Here is a 24,114-nt window from a genome sequence, read left to right as displayed (position 1 = left end):
TTACCTGCACCTTTGGTGTCATATCTGAGAAATCATTGCCAAATCCAATGTTGTGAAGCTGTCCTATGTTTTCTTCTAATAGTTTTATTGTTTTAGTCTCACATTTAGGTCTTTGACCATATTGAGTTAATTTTTGTATATGGTGTTAGGTAAGGATCTAACTGCGTTATTCTACATGTGGATATCCAGTTTTTCCAGCACCATTCATTGAAAAGACTATCCTTTCCCCATTGAATGGTCTTGGCAGCCTTGTCAAAAATCATTTGACTGTATATGCAAAGGTTCATTTCTGGGCTGTCTGTTCTATTCCCTTGGTTTGTATGTATATCTTTATGCCAATACCACACTGTTTTGATTACTGTAGCTTTGTAGTAAGTTTTGAAATGAGGAAGTGTGAGTCCTCCAGTTTTGTTCTTTTCCAAGATTATTTTGGCTATTCCAGGTCCCTTGAGATTCCATATGTGTTTTAGGATGGGTTTTTCTATTTCTTCAAAAATCATCATTGGGATTTTGATAGAGATTGCATTGAACCAGTAGATTGCTTTGGGTAGTATTTTAACAATATTAAGTCTTCCAATCCATGAACATGGGATGTGTTTCCATTTACAGTCATGCGTTGCTTAATGATGGGGATACATTCTGAGAAATGCATCATTAGGTGATTTTGTCCTGCAAACATCATAGAGCGTACTTACACCTAGATAGTGTAGCCTACGACACACCTAGGCTATATGATATTAATCTAGTGTGACTTCCATCCTATATGTGGCCTGTTGACTGAAACGTCATTATGCAGTGCATGACTATATTTATGTCTTCTTTAATTTATTTCAGCAATGTTTTGTAGTTTTCATTGTACAAGTCTTTCACCTCCTTGGTTATGTTAATTCCTAAGTATTTCACACTTTTCGATGCTATTGTAAATTGAATTATTTTTGTAATTTACTTTTCAGATTGTTCATTGTTAGTGTATAGAAATGCAATTGATTTTTGTGTGTTGACTTTGTATCCTGCTACTTTGCTAAATTCATTTGTTAGAGCTAACAGCTTTTTTATGGTGTCTTTAGGATTTTCTACATATAAGATCATATGATCTACAAACAGAGAATTTTACTTCTTCCTTTCTAATTTGAATGCCTTTTATTTCTTTTCTTGCCTAATTGATCTGGCTAGAACTTCCAGTACTATGTTGAATAGAAGTGGTGGAGGCAGGCATCCTTGCCTTGTTCCTATTCTTAGAGGAAAAGCTTTCAGTCTTTCACCATTGAGTATGATGTTTGCTGTGGGTTTTTCATATATAGCTTTTATTATTTTGTGGTAATTTCCTTCTATTCCTAGTTTTATAAGTGATTTTTTTAAATAATGAAAGGATATTGAATTTTTCAAATGTTTTTTCTGTATCAACTGAGATGATCATGTGGTTTTTTTTTCCCTTCATTCTGTCAATGTGGTGTATTACATTGATCAAGTTTTGAATGTTGAACTATCCTTGCATTCTGGGAGTACATCCCACTTGGTCATGGTGTATAATCCTTTTAATATGCTGTTGAATTCAGTACACTAGTATTTTGTTGAGGACTTTTGTATCAGTGTTCATAAGGGATATTGGTCTGTAGTTTTCTTGTAGTTCCTGTATCTGGCTTTGGTATCAGGGTAATGCTGGCCTCATAGAATGAGTTAGGAAGTGTTCCCTCCTCTTCAATTTTTTTGGAAATATTTCCAAATATTGAGAAAGATTGGTATTAGTTCTCCTTTAAGTGTTTGGTAGAATTCACCAGTGAAGCCTTTGGATCCAGGGCTATTCTTTTCCGGAGATTTTTGATTACCAATTCAATCTTCTTACTAATTATAGGTCTATTCAGATTTTCTCTTTCTTTATTATTTAGTCTTGGTAGGTTTTGTATGTCTAGGAATTTGTTCATTTCGTCTAGTTTATCCAATTTTTTGGTGTATAATCATTCATACTACTCTCTTATAATCCTTTTTATTTCGGTAGACTTGGCAGTAATGTCCCCACTTTCATTTCTGATTTTAGTAATTTGAGTCTTCTCTTTTTTTCTTAGTCCATGTAGCTAAAGTGTTGTCAATTTTGTTGATCTTTTGAAGAACCAACTTTTGGTTTCATTAATTTTCTCTGTTATTTTTCTATTCGCTATTTCATTTATCTCTGATCTAATCTTTATTTCCTTCCTTCTGCTATCTTTGGGTTTAGTTTGTTCTTCTTTTTCTAGTTCCTTAAGTTGTAAAGTTAGGTCATTGACTTGATACATGTCTTGTTTCTTTGTTTTTGTTTTTTGGTGAGGAAGATTCGCCCTGAGCTAACATCCACAGCCAATCTTACTCTTTTTATATGTGAGCTGCTGCCACAGCATGGCCACTGACAGACGAGTGGAGTAGGTCCGTGCCTGGGAACTAAACCCAAACCCAGGCCACCAAAGTGGAGCATAGTAAATTTAACCACTAGGCTACTGGGGCTGGCCCATATGTCTTGCTTTTGTGTGTGTGTGTGTGTGTGAGGAAGATCAGCCCTGAGCTAACATCTGCCAATCCTCCTCTTTTTTGCTGAGGAAGACTGGCCCTGGGCTAACATCCATGCCCATCTTCCTCCACCTTATACTGGGACGCCACCACAGCATGGCCCAGCCAAGCAGTGTGTCGGTGTGTGCCCGGGATCCGAACTGGTGAACCCCAGGCCGCCACAGCGGAGCGTGCAGACTTAACCACTTGCACCACTGGGCCGGCCCCTGTCTTCCTTTTTAATGTAAGCATTATAGCTATTAATTTCCCCCTTAGCACCACTTTTACTGCCTCCCATAAATTTTCGCTTTCTTTCATCTCTAAGTATTTTCCTTTGTGATTTCTTCTTTGATCCATTGGTTGTTTAAAAGTGTGTTGTTTAATTTCCCAATTTTGTGAATTTTCCAGTTTTCCTTCTATTATTGATTTCTAACTTCGTCCCATTGTGGTTAGAGAAGATACTTTGTATGATAGCTATCTTTTAAAATGTATTGAGACCTAATTTGTGGCCTAACATATAGTCTATCCTGGAAAATGTCCCATGTGCACGTAAGAAGAATGTGTGTACTATTATTAGGTAGAGTGTTCTGTATATGTCTGTTAGATCTAGTTGGTCTATTGTGCTAAGCCCTCTGTTTCCTTACTTATCTTCTGTCTGATTTTTTATCCATTATTGTGAGTGGAGTATTGAAGTCTCCAACTATTATTGTCGAACTGTCTATTTCTCCCTGTCAGTTTTTGCTTCGTATTTTTTGTGTGTGGGTGAGGAAGATTAGCCCTGAGCTAATATCCGTTGCCAATCCTCCTCTTTTTGATGGGGAAGATTGGCCCTAGGCTAACATCTGTACCCATCTTCCTCTACTTTATATGGGACGCCACCACAGCATGGCTTGACAAGCGGTGCATCGATGCGTGCCTGGGATCCGAACCTGTGAACCCCAGACCACCGAAGCAGAGCATGCGCACTCAACCACTACACCACTGGGCTGGCCCCAAGATTCATATATTTTGATGGACTGTAAGGTGCATAAATGTTTATAATTGTTATATCTTCTTGCTGTATTGAAACTTTTATTAATATATAATGTCCTTCTTTATCTCTTGTAAGCTTTTTAAATTTAAATTCTATTTTGTCTGATATTAGTATAGCCACCTCTGCTCTCTTTTGCTTTCTGTTTGCATGGAATGTCTTTTTCTATCCTTTCACTTTCAATCTATTTGTGTCTTTGGATGTAAAGCACGTCTCTTGTAGATTGCATAAGGTTGGATCATGTTTTTTGAATCCATTCTATCAATGTCTGCTTTTTGATTGGAGAGTTTAATATATATACATTTAAAGTAATTACTGATAAGGATGGACTTACTTCTCTCATTTTGCTGTTTGTTTTCTATACGCCTAATAGCTTTTTTGTCTCTCATTTCCTGTATCGTCTTCTTTTGTGTCGAGTCGATTTTTTTGTACTGAAATGTGTAAATTCCTTTCTCATTTCCTTTTGTATATATTCTATAGCTATTTTCTTTGTGGTTACCATAGGGATTATTTTAACACCCAAAATTATAACACTCCAATTTGAATTTATACCAGCTTAACTTCACTAACATACAAAAACTCCTCCTTTACAGCTCTGTCCCCACCCCCTTCAGTTATTAACCTCACAGAATTACATCTTTATACATTGTGTGCCCCAAAACATAAACCAATAATTCTTTAAATGCATTAGTTTCTTAAATTATGTAGAAAACAAGATTTGGAGTTATAAACCAAAGTTACAATAATACTAGCTTTTATACTAATTGTTTTTTTCCTTTAAATTTATTGGTCTGTTAAATCATGTAGAAAACAAAAAGTGCAGTTACAAACCTTTTTTACAATAATACTAGATTTTATAATTGCCCATGTATTTACCTTTATTGAGATTCTTATTTCTTCAAACGGCTTTGAGTTACTGTCCAGTGTCCTTTCATTTCACCTTGCAGGACTCCCTTGAGCATGTCTTGCAGGGCAGGTATAGTAGTAATGAACTCCCTCAGCTTTTGTTTATCTGGGAATGTGTTAATTTCTCCCTCACTTTTGAAGGACAGTTTTGCTGGATATAAGATTCTTTGTTGACCTTTTTTTCTTTTAGCATTTGGAATACATCATCTCACTGCTCTGTGGTCTCAAGTTTCTGATGAGAAATCTGCTGATAATCTTACTGAGGATCTCATGTATGTGATGATTTGCTTCTCTCTTGCTGCTTTCAAGATTCTCTCTTTGTCTTTGTCTTTTGAAACTTTGATTATAACGTGTCTTGGTGTGGGTCTCTTTGAGTTCATCCTTCTTGGAGGTTGTTGAACTTGGATATTTATATTCATGTCTTTCATCAAATTTGGGAAGTTTTCAGCTATTATTTCTTCAAATATTCTCTTTCTTTCCTTTTCTCCTCTGGGACTCCTACAATGCATATGATGGACTGCTTGTTGGTGTCTCACAGGTCCCTTAGGTTTTGTTCACTTTTCTTCAATCTTTATTTCTGTTCCTCAGATTTGATACTTTCCATTGTCCTATCCTCAAGTTTGCTGATTCTTTCTTCTGCCTGCTTAAATCTGCCTTTGAATCTTTCTGGTGAATTTTTCATTTCAGTTATTTTCCTTTTCAGCATTTCTTTTTAGGTTATTTATCTCTTTATTGATATTTCTGTTTTGTTCATACATAATTTTTTACTGTACTGTTGACTTTTGAAAGCATGCTAACATCATGCATATTCAAGCAAAAAATAAATTAAGAATAATTGGAAGGGAGGGAATCCTATAACTGAAAGTAAACTGTCAGAATTGAACCTAATTGTATTTCAAATGAATAACATAACCCTAAAGGAAAAAGGAAGGAAGGAAAGAAAGAAGAGAGGGCGGGGGCCGGCTCCGTGGCTTAGCGGTTAAGTGCGCGCGCTCCGCTACTGGCAGCCTGGGTTTGGATCTTGGGCACGCACCAATGCACCACTCGTCTGGCCATGCTGAGGAGGCGTCCCACATACAGCAACTAGCAGGATTTGCAACTATGACATACAACTATCTCCTGGGGCCTTGGCGAGAAAAAGGGGAATAAAATGGAGGAGGATTGGCAATAGATGTTAGCTCAAGGCTGGTCTTCCTCAGCAAAAAAAAGAGGAGGATTGGCATGGATGTTAGCTCAGGGCTGATCTTCCTCACAAAAAAAAAAGAAGAAGAAGAGAGGGAGGGAGAACTAGTCCAAGAATCTTATGTGCACAGTACTTGACAAATACCTTCAGTCTTGGGCAGAGTGGGGTGTGTATGGGAAAAGAATTGCAAACAATTCCTCAACGGTTGTGTGTGAGGAAAATTAGCCCTGAGCTAACACCTGTTGCCAATCCTCTTTTTTGCTGAGGAAGATTGGCCCTGGGCTAACATCCATGCCCATCTTCCTCTACTTTATGTGGGACGCCTGCCACAGCGTGGCTTGATAAGTGGTGTGTAGGCCCGCGCCTGGGATCTGAACCTGTGAACCCCAGGCCGCCAGAAACAGAGCACACAAACTTAACCACTACACCACCAGGTCAGCCCCCCTCAACTCTTTTTAATAGATTGATTTATTGTAGTTGTATGAGCAAAACAATTCTGAAACTATTTTAAATGCATCATAGACTTGAATAAACATGTTTATTGTTTTTGGGAGTCAGGGTACTCACTGTGGAAAGAAGGACATACAAATATGAATAGGGGCAGACAACAAAGAACCGTATGGGGATGGATTGAAATTGAAAGTATTGGTGTGGCGGACCAGCCCCATGGCTTAGCGATTAAGTGTGGGCGCTCCGCTACTGGCGGCCTGGGTTCGGATCCCAGGCGCGCACCGATGCACCGCTTCTCCGGCCATGCTGAGACCGTGTCCCACATACAGCAACTAGAAGGATGTATAACTATGACATACAACTATCTACTGAGGCTTTGGGGGACAAAAAAAAAAGGAGGAGGATTGGCAATAGATGTTAGCTCAGAGCCAGTCTTCCTCAGCAAAAAGAAGAGGATTAGTATGGATGTTAGCTCAGGGCTGATCTTCCTCACACACACACAAAAAATAATAAATAAAAAAAAAAAGAAAGAAAGTATTGGTGTGAATTCATGATCTCTAAAATATGTATATGTATGTATATAAGCATGTTTATATGCAAGTGCATGTATGTATTGTATGTATATGTGTATATGTACGTACATATATTTCCCTAGCTGTACCTGCTGAAGGACCTTGAAACAAAGTTACCCCAGTAGCAATGAGCACATTGAGTGCTCAGATCTGAATTGTTTCCTAGGGCTGCCATAACACATTACCACAAAACTGGGTGGCTTAAAACAACAGAAATTTATTCTCTCACAGCTCAGGTGTCGGAAATCCAAAATCAGGGTGTCGGCAGGGGTGGTTCCTTCGGGAGGCTCTGAGGGTGAATCTGTTCCATGCCTCTCTCCTAGCTTCTAGTGGCTGCTGGCAGTCCTTAGTGTTCCTTTGCTTGTAGTTGCATCATTCCAGTCTCTGCCTCTGTCGTCACATGGCCTTCTTCCCTGTGTATCTGTGTGTCTCCAAATCTCCCTCTCCTTATAAGGACACCAGTCATTGGATTTAGGGTCTACTGTAAGCCAGTATGACCGCGTCTTAACTTGATTACATCTGCGAAGACCCTATTTCCAGATAAGGTCACGTTCACAGATACTGCAAGTTAGGACTTCAACATATCTTTCTGGGGGACACAATTCGACTCACAATAGTCTCTAATACCATTCCCCTTTAAGAGGAACCAGGTCTCCCCAGAGAAATAGCTAATTTCAGAGCTGGAGAAGGGGGGTTGCAGGATGAGCCTGGAATATCTTGTTATACCAGAAAGTGATGAAGTGCTAAAAAACAAACGATGGGAGCATGGCACAGGGATACAAAAGGCTGAGGGCTGCCTAGAAAATATGGAGGGAATGCTGGAGTCGGAAAATCATCTTGCAGCCATGGTGATGATGATTAGATCAACCAAGAATCATCAATGGATGCCCAATCTAAGGAGAAATTTTGATGAGGAGCAGAATATTTGTCTTAAGAGTGTCTCCTCACATACAGCTTATTAGTGCAGAGGAAGAGGATAAACAATAAAATATAGTGGAGAAATTGGGCTACACATTGACCAAGTGATCAAAATTAACTTCACCAATGAGGGGTAGATGGACATATCTGCTCCAGTAGTGATACCCTAGAAGGACACAGTGTCACCTCTACAATATTCTGCTCAAGAATGCATAACTTTAGTCTATTCATGAGGAAACACCAGACAAACCCAAAACAAGAAACATTCAGCTAAGTGTGTGTGACTATATTTTTCAAAAATGGCAATGTTATAGTCAAAATCCAAGAGACAGAAAGTACAATGGTGGTTGCCAAGGACTGAGGGGAGGAGGAAATGGGGAATTAGTGTTTAATGGGGACAGAGTTTCAGTTGGGGAAGATGAAAAAGTTCTGGAGATGGAAGATGGTGATGGTTGCACAAGAATATGAATGTAGTTAATGCCACAGAACTGCACACTTAAAAGCAGTTAAAATGGTATAAACTTCATGTTATGTATATTTTACCCCAATAAAAAAGTGGCAATATTATGAAAGGCAAATAAAGGCTGTGGAAGTGCTCCAGATTAAAGGACGTTAAAGAGACGTGACAAATAAATGCAATACCTGACTCTAGACCTGACTTCAAAAAGTCACAAAAGGACTTCAACTCCTTTAACAGAAGGGAAAGCATGCCATAAAGGACATTAGGTCAGCTGAGAATGTTGGAATTGGAACATGGATGGCAGATTAAAGTAGTGTATCAGTGTAAATTTATGAAGTTGATAACTGTACAGAGGTTATGTAAGAGAATATCCCTATTCTTAGGAAATACACACTGAAGTGTTATATGTAACTTACCTCAAATAGTTCAGACAAATATTATATATCATCTACACAACACACACTCAACTCTTGTTAACATTTTACCTCAATTGCTTTATCACTCTCTCTCTTTCTGTGTGTGTGTGTGTGTGTGTGTGTGTGTATCTGAATAAGGGTAAAAAGGTTTATTGAATTATTTTATTTTTGCAATTTTTTGTAAATTTGAAGTGATTTCCAAATAAAAAGTAAGAAAACAAAAAACCCCAATGAGTCCATTCCTTTCATTCCATTCTCTCTTAAACCCACTCTAGTCAGGCTGTCTATCCCACAACTCCACTAAAATGCATTCGTCAAGGTTACCAATTACATCTAGTTTGCCACTTCCAGTGGTCAATCCTTAGTCTTTCTCTTACTTGACCCATCAACAGTATCCGACGCAGGTTATCTCTCCCACTTTTTTTCTTTTTTTAATAATTTTATTTATTTTTTTTCCCCCAAAGCCCTAGTAGATAGTTGTATGTCATAGCTGCACATCCTTCTAGTTGCTGCATGTGGGACGTGGCCTCAGCATGGCCGGAGAAGCGGTGCGTCACTGCGCGCCAGGGATCCGAACCCGGGCCGCCAGCAGCGGAGCGCGCGCACTTAACCGCTAAGCCACAGGGCCGGCCCTCTCCCACTTTCTTGAAATGTGTCTTTTTGAATTCTGGGCATCACTCTTGAATGGCTCTTTGCTTACCTTCCTGGCTGCTCCTTCTCAATCTCCTTGACAGTTCCCCTTTATGTTTCCCTCTTCTAAACCTCCAGGGCTCAGTCCTCAGAGCCAAGCCATCTAGGAGTTTCTGTGTGCTGTCAGGGTCATTTCCTAATCTAAGTCTAGTGTTTTTTATTCACTCACCTTAGTATGAGCATGTAATATTCTTCCAGGAAATGTAAGATCCTCCTCCCTTTGAGGTCTTACCCAAGGTCAACTCCCTATTGTGTGTTTCCTGGTTCAGAGCAGTTGGGAGCAGTGCACAGTAGGGAAAGTCTCTCACACTATTCTGAGCACACATTCTAGGAGAAGGATCAGGGGATGAAAACCCTTTCTAATATCCTGGAGAGGTCTGAAGTATAACTATCCCTTCAAAAATCAGAAATCTAGGGCCAGTGAGGGGAAGGTACTGGCTGAAGGTCATTCAACTGATGATTGGCAATGTCTGTGCTCAAGCCCATGTGTCTCTGCTGTCTCCTTAAGTGGTGATGTAACACGTTGGTGTCCAAGACTTCCTCAGAATCTGAGGAAAGCTACAGAGTTTTTCCCAGGAGGTGAGGGTGGCGGGAGGGAGAAAGTACCTGGCACATACCAACAATTCTTTTTCATCTAATTTCAGAAGCTTCATGGACCCTCAAAGCACATCCAGACCTCAAGTTGCAAAACTCTGCTCTATCAGAAAAATCCAAAACATGGAGAAATCTATAGGATAACTGATTCAGTGTCTTCAACAAATCAATGGCGCAAAAAAACTGAGGAGAGTGTAAATGTTTAAGAGTCTTAGGAAGCATAACAATCAAATGCTGCATATAGACCTTGTTTGAAGTCTGATTCAAGCAAATTAAGTATAAAAAGGGCTTTTGGGGGGACAACCAGGGAAATTTGCATAGAGTATTGGATGATATTAAGGAATTATTATTTTGTTAGATGTGAAATCAGTATGTGAGATTTTATTTTTTAGAGATGAGTTTCAAAGTATTTAGGGTTGAAATATGATGTCTGGGATTTATTTTAAAATACCTCATCAAAGAAAAAAACAGATGAAGCATTTATGCAAGATGTTTATAATTAAATCTAGGTGATGGGGATTTGGGAGTTCATTATCATACTTTCTTCTACTTTTGTGATTGAAATTTTTCATACTGAGGAGAAAATACAAACAAGTCCTGCTCTCTGCCTTTCTGGCAAAGATAAGAGGATATCAGGGTTGTCACAGCCAGTACCAAGGTTTTGAGGCTCCCTGGAGAGCCATCCATGGACAGGAACCTGACTCTAGGACCACAACAGTTAGACTATTTTTTTGTCACTCTGTTTTGTTTGTTTGTTTTTGACCAGAGGACCCACAGATATCCTGCAAAATGAATTAGATAGATATTGCTATTCCTTTTCTGGGTCTTTTGAGGAATTTGTCCCATTTCATGTATGTTGTCAAATTTATGGGCATAGAGTTGTTCATAGTAGTCTTTATCCTTTTAATGTCGGATCTGTAGTGATGTCCCCTCTTTCATGCCTGATATTTGTAATTTGTGCACTATCCCCTTTTTGACACAGACACGTAAACAGAGAAATGATTCAAGTCAAGGCTGCAGAACCAGCTGAGCCATCTTTACTTCTGCTGCCTTGCCCAGCTGTTGAGTCAATCATCCTTTTTGAGGCTTCCTGTCCCCAGAACATTGCTCTCATATACTCCATGTGACCTGATATGTAGTCTGACATGGAAGAGCCCAACTACACACCCAGAGCTCTCATTGCCATTGGCCTCCATGGTGAATCCAACCTCTCAGAATGTTCTCTTGCCCTGGATCCCTGGCTTCCCCACAAAAGCAAACTCAGGTGGAAGGAATAGAATAACAAAGGCAAGGATGGGATAGGGGGTGGCAAATGGCATAGATGGGCTACTTGCTAGAAGCTATTGGAAGGCTCAGCTTACCTGGAAAGAGGCAGTTCTGAGGTCTCCATGGTGGGGAAAGGAGATCAGGGAAGGAACACGATTACTGGCAGTGACAACTTCCTCCATTTTGCTACCCCTTTCCCTTTAACTCTTGTCTCCTTAATTGCTAGAGGGAAGGATCACAAGTCCCTAGACAGTTGTGGGACATATTTGAGCTTACACTTCATCTTCCAAATTTTCATTCTGTCATCCTCCCCAGACCCCATCTCCAGGTGTTGGCAAAGGAAGTAAAAGACATAGGCCTCCCTCCCTTTCTTTCTGCTTTAACCTCAAATGGCCTCATCCCTTAGTGCCGTCCAGTAATGAGGTCACGAGGTGGTACTGGCTAGAACTTGTTGAAGCTTTTCCCTTTACTGTGAGGGTCTCCTCAATACCCACCACACCTGCTGTTTGGGACCCAAGTCATCAGCATGCAGAGCTATGATCAGGGAAATAGAGTCTGACTCCACTGTGTATCCCCAAAAACTAAGGGGCAAAATACTCAGTCTTCTGATTCTAAAATTAATTTTCTTTCCACTATATCAATGCCTCTTATATTAATGCCAAATATACATTCATTTCTGTGCCAGGTGCTTTCCTTCCTATAGTCTTTAGGGGAGGAAGGTGGGAGGCAAGGAAGGAAGAGGACAACGACTGTCTCTTTTGCCTGAAGGCCTCCATAGGGTGAGCACCACTGGCTTTCAGGAAGTTTTCCCACTCTCAGGAGTATGTGAGTATCTGGTCTCTCTGGCTACCTTTCTGGAGAAGCAGCTTGAGGAAAAGGGACACATCACAGTGCTTGTTGCAAATGAGAACTTCCTCTTTATTCCACATATAAAAGCTGGCTTCTGGAGCAGGGTAGGGAGAGGGCTTTGGCCTGGCCCTACCTCTGTGTGGGCCCTAGAGATAAAGGTCTAGATTCTGAGAACAAGGCCTTTGTCCAGGTGGGAATGAAAAATCTTGACCTCCAGTCAGTCTCAAATTAGGGGGTAGGAGCAACGATGAGGGGAAATTCCTTGGTGAGGTGAATGTCAGCCTGGGGCAGGCTCTTCCAGGCCAGTTCTAAGATCCCATAGTGGGCAATGCCCATGGGAAGCACGGTACGCACATTGTTCTGCCCTGGGAGGGACACCACCTCCTGGAACTCCAGAGGACCTCTATGGATATGAGAGCCACCACAAAACAAGCGGTAGAACAACCGCTCCCCGGGAACTAGCTCCATGGTCTTTAGGGCCTCTTTGTAGATGGGCTCTTGGGACTGGGGTTCCCCTCTCAGGAGCAGCTCCTGTAGCAGCCTCTGGATTCGGGGCGACTTAAGTTGGTACAGGTCCATGAGGTGGCAGAACTGTTCCATCCAAGCAGCACTGTCTTTTGCATATCGCTCCTGTAACATCCGCAAAACATGGTACAGTGCCACAAATGTCTCCCATTGGGGCACCTCTTCCTTTTTCTTGGAGATGGGCTGTGTCTTCTTCTTCAACTTGGGCAATTTGGGAAACCTGCCCCTATCCTTAAAAGCCCAGAAGTCCTTTTGAAACATCAGTGCTAGTGTTTGTTTTTCCACAGAGGCACGGGCACCTGTAGGAATGTCTCTTGCGTTAGGATAAAAGTGTTGTATCTCCATCTCCTTGAGAGCACTGGATATCTGCTCTGCCCAAGCACTCCTGTAAGGCTCTCCCAGAAGATGCCAATTTATAGCCTTTGGGTCTGGAATCCTTTTTGTAGCTAATGGCAACTTTGGTGTGGGGACAGCCAAAGGTTTTAGTGAGCTTTCCTTTTCCTTTCCTTTTATAGGAGGGATCACTTTCAGGTGTTTTGGACCCATGGGCTCCTTACTGAGTTTTGAGACACCTGTGCTTCGTGATTCTAGGACCTGCCTATGGCGGTACACTATGGCTTCAAGGATGGCCAGATGCATCCATTCTAAGTTTCCCTTTGAGGTGAGGTCTTTGAGGAGCTGGCACAATCTGTGGAAACTATCCCTGGAAATCTGTTCTCCTGCCTCCATCCGTTCTAGGACATGGTGAAGCCACTCAACATCTGAGAGGCTTACCTCTGCGTATATTTCCTCAGCCAGGATGTGGGGCACAGGTAATTGCACCTCGGTCTGTGCCAGCAGAGATGGATGATGCTGCAAAAGCCACTGCCACTTGGCCCCTACTGGTTTGCCCTGGAGTTTCTGAGCTTCCATGGTCTTCCTCAATATGTGGGATAAATATGGGGTCTTTAAGTCTGGCTCTTGGGACTCCAAAACTGTACCCATAACTTGTGGAGGTGTGGGCTTATGTTTCTTCAACAGTTCTCCTTGTTTATCTACAAACCTTGGCTCTGGGAATATCTTGGACGTCTCAAGTACTGTAGCCTTGTCTTCCCAGGATATTTGTTTCGTAGGCACTGGCACTGGTCTTTTCTCTTCCCTCCCCAGAGCTATTGAGATAAGTTTCCTGGAAGGGCTTTTCAGAACTCCCAGTTTTATAGGACTGCCTCTGACCTCAGGGATTCTTTTTCTAATAGAAGGGACTGTGCCTCTTTCTCTTAGGTCCTTTCTTCTCCCCTCTTGTAACTTAAATAGTTTTTCTTTTTTTAAGATCTCTTTTTCCTTGTCTACCTCTTCCTCCAATGAGCTTCTCTCCTCTTCTTCTGTTTCTTTATCGCTCAAACTTTCTATCTGTTCCTCCCTCATGATGGCTTCCTTCTCCTCAAACACTTCCTGCTCCTGAACCTTCTTCTTCTCCTTCTTCTTCTCCTTCCCTTCCTTCTCCTCCTTCTCCTCTTCATCCTCTTCCTCCTCCTGCTCTTCCTCCTTGTCTTCTTCCTTCTCTTCCTCCTCCTCTTCCTCTTTCTCCTCCTCAGACAAACTGTCTCGCTCTACTTCATCTAACAGGCTTTCCATTTCTTCATAAAAGCTCTCTTCTCTTTCCACCTTATCCCCTTGACGGGGAAACTCTTCCTGTCTCATGTCCATTCTCCTCTTTCTTGACCTTTGTTTAAGGAACGGCATTACCTCCTCTTCCTCTGTCACTTCTTCCTCTTCTTCCTCTATGACTTCTCTCTGTTGCCTGGCCAATCTGCTTTCTTCCTCAGTCATTTGTTTCTCTTTCTTTATCATTCTCCTCATCTCCTTGGCCAGTTTTCTCTGCTGTTTAGCCAGTTTCTTCTCATCTTCGGTTATTTCTGATTCTTCCTCAGAAAAACCCCACTCTTTGGCATCAAGTGTATGCTGTTCCTTGCTCAATTTCCTTTCCATAAAGAAAAGTGATCTCTTTAATTTTGTCATCTGTATTTCTTCCTGGGTTAGTTTCCTTTCTTTTTTGGTAAGGTTTTGAAGTACCTTCAAGACTTTGCTGCTCACTTTTGATGGTTCCTTGGAAATGCCCTTGCTTTCTTTAGCCAACTTCCTTATTACCTTGGCTAGCTTCCTTTCTTCCTGGGCATAGACTCTCCCTCCTCTAATAAACTCCAGTTTTCCTTTGGCAATGTCCCTTTGCTCTGTGGCCAGTACCCTGTCTTCAAATACCAGGATCTTCTCCTCTAGTGACAATTTCCTCTTAATTAGTTCTAGTTCATCCTTAGTTGGTTTTTTCTTTCTTGAGGTTTCTTGAAGCTCTCCCTTGGAGAGAGTTTCCTTCCTCTCAGCTAGTCTCACCTTCTCCTGAGCTAGTTTCTTCATTTCCACGTCCAATGCCTTTTCTTCCTTAGTAACATCCCACTCTCCTCTGAGAAGCTGCAGTTCTTGAAATACTGCCCTGCTCTCCACAGCTAATTTCATTTTGTCCTGGCCTAGTTTGTGCTGTTTCTCAGCCAGACTTTCCTCTTCTTGGGTCAGTTTTTTCTCTGCATCAGCCTGTTTTTCCTTCTTCTGGAAAAGTTTCTTCTTTCCCTCCATAATCTTCTCTTCCATCTGTGTCAGTTTATTCTTGTATACGTCCAGTTTCTCTTTTACTTGGACTAATTTGTTTCTGTCCTGGGTGAGGTTTTGTTTGACCTGGAGTAGGTTCTCTTTCCTCTGAGCCAGATTCTCCTTCTCCTGAGCCAGAGTCTTCCCCCTCCGGGCTAGTATTTTATTCTTTGTGAGTGCCTCCTTGTTCTGGACCAGTTTTTCTCTTTCTTGGGCCAGTTTTTCCTTGTTTTCCATCAATTTCTCCCTTTTCTGGGCAAGTCTTTCCTCTTCTTCACGCAGTTTTTCCTTGTCCTGGGCCAGTTTCTTCTCTTCCTGGATCAGCAGCTCTTCTTCCTGGACCCGTTTTTCCTTATTCTCCATCAATTGCTCCCTTTTCTGGGCAAGCCTTTCCTCTTCCTCACGCAGTTTTTCCTTGTCCTGGGCCAGTTTCTTCTCTTCCTGGATCAGCAGCTCTTCTTCCTGGACCAATTTTTTCTCTTCCTCAGCCAGTTCCTCTTCTTTCCAGGCCAGTGTCTTCTCTTCCTGAGCCAGTCCCTCCTCCTCTTTCTCACCCAGTTCTTCCTCTTCCTGATTCAGTTCCTCTTCCTTCCGGGCCAGTTCCTCCTCTTCCCATGCTAGCTCCTCCAGTTCCTGGGCTAGTTCCATTTCTTGCGATGCCATATCTTGCTCCTTCTGGGCCAGTTTTTCCACTTTCTGGGCCAATATATTTTTTACCTCAGCCAGCTTCCCTCCTTTCTTTGCTATTTTCTCTTCTTCTTGAGCCAGTTTCTCCAATTTCTTGGCCAGTTGCTTCTTTTTCTGGGCCAATTTCTCTGCTTCCTGGCTTAGCTTCTCCCCTCTTTGGGCCAGATTTTCCTCTTTCCGAACAAACTTCCTCTCTGCCTGGACCATTTTCCTATCTCTCTGAGCCAGTTTCCCGTACTCTCTGGCCAGTTCCTTCTCTTCCTGGGCCAGTTTTATCTCTTCTTGTGCCAGCTTCTCTTCCTGTTGTGCCAACTTCCTCTCCTCTTGGGCTCGTTTTCTTCTAGCTTGGGCTCTTTTCTTGTCGACCCAGGCCTGTTTACGTTCTTTCTGGATCTGTCTCTGCTCTTCTGTCACCCGCTCTTCTTCTTCTTCCTGAGACAATCCTTCTTCCGCCAAGGTCAATTCCTCCTCATCCTCAAGCAGTTGATCTCTGGACCTGGCTGACAACGTTTTTTCCTGGTCCTGTTCCCACTCATCCCATCTCCGCTTCCTCTCGTCCCCATACAGCTTTTCCTCAACTGGGAATAGCTTCTTTTTGTCCTCTTGCAGTTTCTCCTCTTCCTCAAGATGCCTCCTGTCCCAAGCCTCCTTCCCTTCACCCCAGGATGTCCTTGTCTCACTGGAGGCCTGCTTCCACTGATCCCAGGACCTCTTCCGCTCCTGCCAGGACAGCTTCCTCTCATCCTTAACTGGTCTTCTTTCTTGATCAACCACTTTCCGCTCCAGTATGGCCTTTTCTCCCACTTCCTCAGTCACATCCCTCTCTCCTTTGTACATTTTCCTCTCCTTTTTATCCACTTTGACTTCCTGCTGGACTGCTTTCCTCTCTTGCTTAGAGGGCTTCTTAGAGGATTGCTTCTCTTCCTTCTTCGATATTTGTTTTCCCTTGGTTAGGTCGCCTGGTTCTAAAAAGATAACTCTCTTTCTCTTGCCTTTTTTGAAAATCACCTGGGTTTCCTGCAAGTCCTGCATGTCCCTTGCTTCCTTTTGCACTTGCTTTTGCTCCTCTGGTATCTCTTCCATCTCTCTGATCACCATGTCCTCTCTAATTGCTCCTTCGTGAATGAAAATTGGTTTCTCCTCTGACCAGGCTGCCTCCCACTCAAGGTCCTCCAGCAGAACCTCACTTTCTTTCTTCAACAGGGGGCAGATCTCCTGAAAGAGGTCCCAGCTGGGGTGCTGATCTGCCAGCACCTCCTGAGCCAAGGTCACTAGCTCAGTGTTTAGAGCTTCTGACATTTGTGTTTGAGAACCAGATATCCTCAGGGTCATAAGACGACACAGATCATCCCGCCATGAGGAGCCATCTCCAGAGGCAGTCCTGAGGCCAGGCGCTCCAGAGGCACCGCGCCCTTTGGCCTTCATCTTCTTCACAACTGGTTCTTCCTTTACAGGAGACGGAGGTTCCTCAGTTACAACTTTAGCTTCTTTTGTCTTCTTCTTGCGCCTCTTTATGGGTTTTCGAACTGTTGTTTTCTTGCCTGTTTTGTCACGTATTTTCCTCAGCATCTTTAGGGTCAATGCAATTTGATCCTTTGAGGCATCTTTCTCTGGAGGTTGTTGTTCAGCATCTTTTGAAATCTTTAGCACACTGAGGACTGAAGACTTGGAAGAATAGATGGCTGCATCCTCCACCTCACTGAGTGCAGCTTCACTCTGCTCAGGTTCACCCTTTAAGGGAGCTGGCTCTGTGTCAGCCTCTTTTATCTTCTTGAGGCCCCGCAACCATTTTCGGACTGCAGGGAAAATCAGGACATGTAGATAAGTAAAGCATGGGAGGCTTCAATGAAACCCTTCCCAACATCCGGTATGAACTAAGAGGAACTGCCATAAAAGAAATAGCAACAGAGGGGGCTGAGGCCTTTGAAAAAAAAGGCAATCTCCTTGCTTTATTCCCAGTGCCCCACCCCCCAAACCCTAGAGAGAAAGGCCTCAGAGTCTCCCTGAGTTTGGGTGGGTTTTTCTAGGAAGGTTCTTTTCTGTGAAAAGATCTTTCCACTTTTCTCTATTCCTACCTGATATCTCTTGACCTACTTTAGCCCTAACTACCTTGCTTCTTAGGGACCCTGAGGCATGAACCAGATCACCCCATACTTACTTGGCCTTTTGCTTCCTGCTCGGCCTCGTCTTTGGCCTTTGCCAGGCTTGATGGCACCTTCAGATTCTTCAGGAACTGTATCAACTTGCTTGGAAAGGGATGTAAGTTCAGAAGGCCTTGAGACATCTAAAGAAAAAGCAGGCTTTCCAACTCCCTGTGACAAGGTCAGGTTTTCCTCCAAGTGCTGCTCCACTTTAGTATGAAGGATTTGGAGATCTGTGGCCCGCATCCCCAGCAGATGGTCCAGGGATTCCTCCCCAATCATTTCCTGCCTGTGAAAGTCAAAGGAGAGGGAAGACCATGCTGAATCAGGGACCAGAGGGAGAATGAGAAGGAAAGAGCTGTGGTGGAACAGGTAGGGGGCTTGGCAAAGTGGCCAACAGAGACAGGCAGTGGATGTAGAGGTAAAGCATGGTCAAGAAGAAAGAAAAAGTCCACGAAGCCAAGATGGCAATGAATGGAGTGATCGTGTGGGGGCTGCAGGGGTAGGATAAAAGGATGGAAAGGGGAACTTGAAGAGGTAGGGGATGGACAGGGATAGGAGAAAAGGAGAAAGGAATGAGCAGTCAGGGGATGGTAGGATAGTCGAGGAATGGAAAAAGACTATGAACAAGGAAAAAGGGCAGGAAGAGCTAGTGAACAGGGATGAAGAGATGGCGAAGCAAAGGAAGGGCAAATGGGGAAGGGGAGAAGAAAATTAGAAGCTAGTAAAGAATTGAAGAAGGCACAAAGAACTTACTGCATCTCCTGGAAGGTCTCTCGGTTCTGGATCAAGTGTAAGAGTGAGGTCTTAGAGTTGATTCCAGTCTCAGCCATGAGGCTCAGCGCCTTATTCCTCACTCTTTCATCCTTGTCCATTAATCCTTGGGCCAGTGGCATGGCAAAGAGATGAGTAATCATTCCTAGATGCTTCAGTCCTTCCCAGGCTAGCTCTCGGATCAGTGGATTGGAATGGGTTGTATCATCCAGCAGACGATGGGCCACTTCAGAACGCAAGGCTGGAGACACCTGGTAAGAGGCAAAGATTTGCCCGAGCACACCAATACAGCATTGGTACCTCAATGGAGAAGCATAGATCATAATGTTGAGGATTGTCTCAATCAGGCTATTAATAGCTATTTCACTCATCTTTCTTCCCAGCCAACTGCGGTTTGCTGAGTCTATAAGGACATTGTAGGTTACATCCCTGGACAGTCTCGTTTCTATGAAGTCTTCATCCTCTTTTTCCTGTGGATATTGTCCTACATCACTTATAGCTCTTACCCTACTGTGCCAGAAGAAGAACTGTTGAGACTTGTCCCATTCCAATTCCCGCATGGGTGAGTGCAGGTTGCACTGTAGGTATATTGGGCTGCCCTCTGGCCAAAGACGGGCACGAATCACTGAGTTGGGGATGTAGCAATCAGGAGCAAGGAGCCATTTCCGCCCCTGACCAAAGTAGTATCGCAATATCTGATAGGGGTTGAGTCCATCCCAGGTAGTCAGCTGTAGTTGGGGAGGAACTACATACTGGGCATGACGAGGTTTGCTCACTTGCATCCAATCAGTTTCCTCCTTATGCAAAGAATCGTGTCTGGAGGCAGCCAGTAACGTGGAGCTCCCTTGCTCATCTTCTTCTATGACGTGTGGCACGGTATGGTCAAAGGCAATGGCCCGCTTATTGACAAGGCTCTCCAGACCCACTAATTCCTGTTGCCCTTGTCCAAGGTAGATATACTTGGGCACAAACATGGTCTCAAAGGAGAAGAAGAAGCTTGGTATGAAAGGCTTAGGAGTTTCTAGCACTTCATCTGTCATGCTTATAAAGGAAAGGCGAACCAGCATGGCTGGGGGAAGCAGTTTTAAACAGGACACCAGATAAAGACTCTGGTTGAAAGTCACAAGCAGGTCGCCCCGGTCATTTGCAAAGCAGACTGGGCCAAAGTGCAGTGATGAGTCCAGCATGGCTACAAGCCTCCCATGGAAGTTCCAGATGCGGACAGAGCCGTCACTACTACTTGTGACAAAAAGACTCAAGGACAGGCAGACGTCAAAGGACATGATGGCACACTGGTGCAGAGGCAATGTCTCTATGAACATCGAGCCTTTCTGTGACTCAGAGGACACAAAATCATGGAACTTCCAGAGACGCAGGCAGTTAGTCTCCGTGATGGCACCCACAGCCTTGGGCAAGAGGATCAGGTGGTTTAGGTGACAGCTGCTGAGAATGCTGGCGAGGGGCCGCAGACGTACTCTGATCCCCTCAAGCAGAGTTTCTGATAGGTGCACATAGTCATCCATTCCATAGGAACAGAGCAAAGAGTTTTCTCGGCCGCCAAAAAACCCTCCAGGCAGTGTGGAAAGTGCCAGTACAGCCCCAAAGTGCATGAATTTCTCTATTCGGGCGCAGCTGTGCTGGGAAAGCACTCTTATCGCACCGCTCTGGTGTCCGGAGAACATTAGTCCTTCTAGACCCCGACCCAGGTGGAAATGCCCGTAAGCCAGGCATTGAACCAAGTCCTGAGAATCCGGTGAGGTGCATAAGAGATACTTGGCCGGGCAAGGGCTGCGGGTTGTGTCAAATACTAGCACCTCTGAGCTGCCTGTTGCTACAAAGAGCTCCTCTTTATCTGGGTCATAGGCCCAATCCATTGCCCGGTCCAGGATGGAGAAGGGCCAGGTGAGAACCAGAAGATCCCCTGTTAGTGGGGACACAAAGCGCAACAAGCCATCCTCCGTAGTGCACAGGATCCGGAACCAGTTATCACCGCAGCGGACGCGACGCAGCTGCTGGGGAGCAGAGCCACAGACATTGAAGAGGCTGTAGAAGCAGGGCAGAGAGCACACGGAGAAAGTATGGGTAGTCTGGCAGAAGAAAGTACTGCTGTCGATAAACTGGAGTCGATACAGTTCCTCGCCAAGTTCTAGCCGCCGCAGCAGGTTCCCTGACGTCAGGTTCCACTCCTTGATTAAGCCTTCCTTGCCAGCTGTTAGCAGGGTGTGGGCTTCTGGCCGGCTGCGGATACAAATCACTGATGAGGAATGGGCCTTGAAACTGTGGAGAGACTGGCCCCAACCGAGGCTCCATACTTGGATTTCCCCAGTCTTGTTTCCAGCATAGAGAAAGCCCTGATCAAAACAGGTGAAGCAGCAGGTGATCGAGGAGCCACTGGTGGTGGACATGAACCTCTTCACCTCTCCCAGCCGGCCCTGGCCCTGGCGCTCAAGCATCCTCACCACAGTCTCACACATGGCTAGGAGGGAGCCACTGGGGCCATTCAATGTGATGTCCTGGACAAGCTCATCGCCAGGCATGGGAACCGTGTGGGCCATCACGAGGCCCCTGCCACTCCGCTCAATGGTCCAGGTGACCACTGCTCCCAGGATGCCCGACAGAAGCATCTTCATTTCCGGGTCATAGCAGAGGCAGTTGATGTTAAAGCGGCAGGGCACTATACCCAGGGGTTTGAATGACCGAAAGTGGTCCCCAAAGAGCCGCAGGAGCAGATCACCACAGTAGGCCACGAGGATATGAAAGGAACCTGTGTGGACCATGGACTGGATGGGCGGCAATCGTTCGGTCATGGAGAATGTTCTCTTCTCGACCATGTCCTCAGTTTTGCTCTTCATCCATACTACAGCCTAGAAGAGAATAAGATGGAAACTGCCTAGAAAAAATGGTAGAAGAGGAAAGGGCAGAATATTCAGTTATTTTTCCCTATTCTTGTGCTAAGAAGGAATTGGAAGACTCTAGATTTTACCTCTTGGTTATAGTGGTTGAAAATATTGTAGAAGCAGCAAGAGGCCTGGGACACTTTCCCTAACCTTGGCCTACTTTAGGGGAACCATAAAATCTACTCAATATGGAGACTATAATTAGAGAAAGGATGAGGGGGAATCCTGGATCCAGGTCACTTCCATTCAAGGGGTATATCTTCCTTTGCCAATCTGGGCGGAGAGTTTGTATAGGCATGGCCCCTGCAGAATGGGCTAAGAAGATGAAGAAAGGCAAGGCAGGTTTACCTGTATTTCCTTTGTGCCTGCTGTCACCCAAGAGAGGGAGGCAAAGAAGTTGGCATCACTGAAGTAATAGCATATGAGCGGCATATTCTGAGGATGGCGAGACTCTTTGAACAGTATCTGGGACCGGTCACTCAGCACAACTACCTCACTCTTTGGGTCATCTAAAGTTTGCTGGGGAGAGGCATGGCATAAACTGAGAGACCAGGACACACATGCACTAAAGACATTCTCACACAAGTCACAATCGAAGCAGTTCCCAGAGTCATACATCAACCCCAAGGACCACTCCTCTTACACCCACACAAGCACAACTTATCACCTGTAGGATGCTTGCACTTCACAAGCATGTAACACAACCCCCAACACAAGGGAGAACCAAACCCACACAGGGCCTATATTGGCAAATTTTAGTGTGACTACAGGGAAAAGCGATGTTCTTCCCCACAGGAAGTTAGCTCTACGTGTCCCCTAACATTCTCCCTTCTCTCTAAAAGGTACATATGTCACAAAAGACACATTTAACACATTACCCAGGCAAGCGCACTGCCTTATACCCACATGTAATGTAACAGGGTCTCCCAAAAGCTGGTGCAGCTTTAAGTTCTTAAAGCTTAAAACTACACGAAGAAGGAATTTCAGGACACCCCACCTGGCCTTTAGAGTTGACAGAGGAAGATAATATATATACAATTTACTTACCATATATATTATCCCACAGCGATAGAGCATGTGCTCTGAAGCATGCCCTGGGATCCTCTGACACAGAGCCAACCACAGCAAAACTGAGGTTGACAGATATTCTGTCTGGTGCCTTCTCCCTTCTCTTTTAGAAAAATCTCTCTTCCCAGAGGGTTGGTTCCTCTGACAATGCTCCAAAGTGTTCACTAGGGACCTCCTTGCAAGAGGTCCCTAGACTCATTTGGAAATTGATGGCCCACTTCCTACTAAGGTGACAACTGTCTTTATAGTCTACCCTGCCTGCTTCCTGCGCCCATGGAAAATCTCTGCTCCTCTAAAGTGTTCATAACTATAAGATAGATAGAGACCAATAACATGCTTATATTCTACAGATACATTACCTGGCTTTTATGTACGATGTCACTTAAGAGGTATTTAAAATCCTTCCACAGGGGAATGAGTCTGGTGGAAGACATCGCCTTGATTATCTCCTGGTCCTTCTTAGGACCATTGCTTAAAAACCTGTGGGAATCCAAAAAGAGGCCTTCTTAGCCACTCCTACTGTTTGAGGAGCTAGGAATCAGAAGATAAGATTCATGAACTCGTGTTTATTGAACACTTTTTGAATGTCAGGAACTATGCATAAGATATACCTTCTCATTTAATCCTCACTACAGCCCAGCGGGGTAGGTTCTACCTCCTTTTACAGATGGGAACACTGAGGCTTGGACAGGGTAAATAAAGCAGTTGGGGATTCTTCATATTGGCTGTCATAGCCCAGTAGGCTATTCTGAGTGAGGGAAGCAGAGAGGGGCTACAAAGGAATACAAAGGAATAGGCAAATCATAGCTCTTTGCTGGTGGTGGTGTGTCAAGAAGCATTTTGCGAGGACTAGAAGTCCCCAAAGTATGGCTCCTGACCTCCTGCACCAGGATTCCTGGGGCACAGGGTACGTCTTCAAATGCAGAACCCGAGGTCCCCCCCCCAGACCTACTGAAGCAGAATCTTGGAGATGGGACTCAGGGACCTTCACTTGTAACAAGCTTCCCAGGTAATTCTATGGACATTCAAGTCTGACTCTTGAAATAGGAAATCGAGATAAGGGGTGCCCAGGAGAGAGAGTCAGCCCCACCTAGCACAGCTGGAGAAAGAATCCAGCCATCTGGGCTTGCAGGCGTTCCCAGGCTTGTGGAATCAAGTAGCTCTTACATGTGATCCATCTGCTTTCATCACCCTCTCCCCCATTCCCTTCTCTTTGGCCTTCATGAGGACAAACCTTTCCTGGTTGGATTGTGAATAAATCCTACTTTTAACAAGCCCCCTCTGTCAGGGAGTCTGTCATTACTGGTCTGATGATAGCTTTGTTTTCCCCATTTGTAAAATGAAAATGCCAGGCTTGGCTACTTCACAGGATTGTTGCAAAGATCAAATAATTCCTGTGAATACCTTTTTAAGTATACGCTGAAGCAACAATTATGATTGCTGTTTTCAGGCTGGTTGGGTTCTCAGACAAGTATTTATTTCCTTCCAACCTATACTTTGTACTTTTCATTTGCTCTGCGAATATGACAGCTAAATTTGTAATCTGGCCAGC

General features: G+C 43.9%; 1 protein-coding gene and 1 long non-coding RNA gene across 3 annotated transcripts in view; one reads left to right on the top strand and one right to left on the bottom strand.

The window, feature by feature from the left end:
* LOC147912890 (uncharacterized) overlaps positions 1 to 19,599 on the top strand; it is a 31,852-nt gene extending 12,253 nt beyond the window's left edge. Inside the window, exons 2-5 of one of the 2 annotated variants that reach the window (XR_015549515.1) lie at positions 3,402 to 3,540; positions 4,644 to 4,725; positions 9,787 to 18,851; positions 18,981 to 19,599. This is a non-coding gene — a long non-coding RNA (uncharacterized LOC147912890). Of the gene's footprint in view, positions 1 to 3,401; positions 3,541 to 4,643; positions 4,726 to 9,786; positions 18,852 to 18,980 lie in introns of those variants that run through there. The other variant, XR_015549514.1, reaches the window with a different exon arrangement.
* On the bottom strand, positions 11,906 to 23,039 carry WDR87 (WD repeat domain 87). Its single transcript, XM_004441477.3, has 5 exons — positions 22,922 to 23,039; positions 21,843 to 22,013; positions 18,580 to 21,461; positions 17,841 to 18,112; positions 11,906 to 17,478 (listed from the first exon to the last, which is right to left on the bottom strand). The coding sequence occupies exons 1-5, from the start codon at positions 22,994 to 22,996 to the stop codon at positions 12,080 to 12,082; spliced, it is 8,799 nt and encodes a 2,932-aa protein (XP_004441534.2). The 5' UTR covers positions 22,997 to 23,039; the 3' UTR covers positions 11,906 to 12,079.
* Between the last annotated feature and the right edge of the window lie 1,075 nt (positions 23,040 to 24,114).

The sequence above is a fragment of the Ceratotherium simum genome, chromosome 33 (assembly GCF_057802395.1).
Source record: "Ceratotherium simum simum isolate JZ-2026a chromosome 33, ASM5780239v1, whole genome shotgun sequence".
NCBI classification, from domain to species: Eukaryota; Metazoa; Chordata; class Mammalia; order Perissodactyla; family Rhinocerotidae; genus Ceratotherium; species Ceratotherium simum.
Note: the sequence above shows the minus strand (reverse complement) of the source record. Positions and strands in the feature narration are given on the sequence as shown.

What these genes read in the sequence shown, in the direction of transcription:
- WDR87 (XM_004441477.3), bottom strand. Translation starts at nt 22,996, where the DNA reads ATGTCTTCCACCAGACTCATTCCCCTGTGGAAGGATTTTAAATACCTC. An exon ending in CAGGCACAAAGGAAATACAG is followed by an intron (nt 21,462 to 21,842) that starts GTAAACCTGCCT and finishes ATTCTCTTCTAG; the next exon opens with GCTGTAGTATGGATGAAGAG. An exon ending in AGCAGGAAGCAAAAGGCCAA is followed by an intron (nt 17,479 to 17,840) that starts GTAAGTATGGGG and finishes TTTTCCCTGCAG; the next exon opens with TCCGAAAATGGTTGCGGGGC.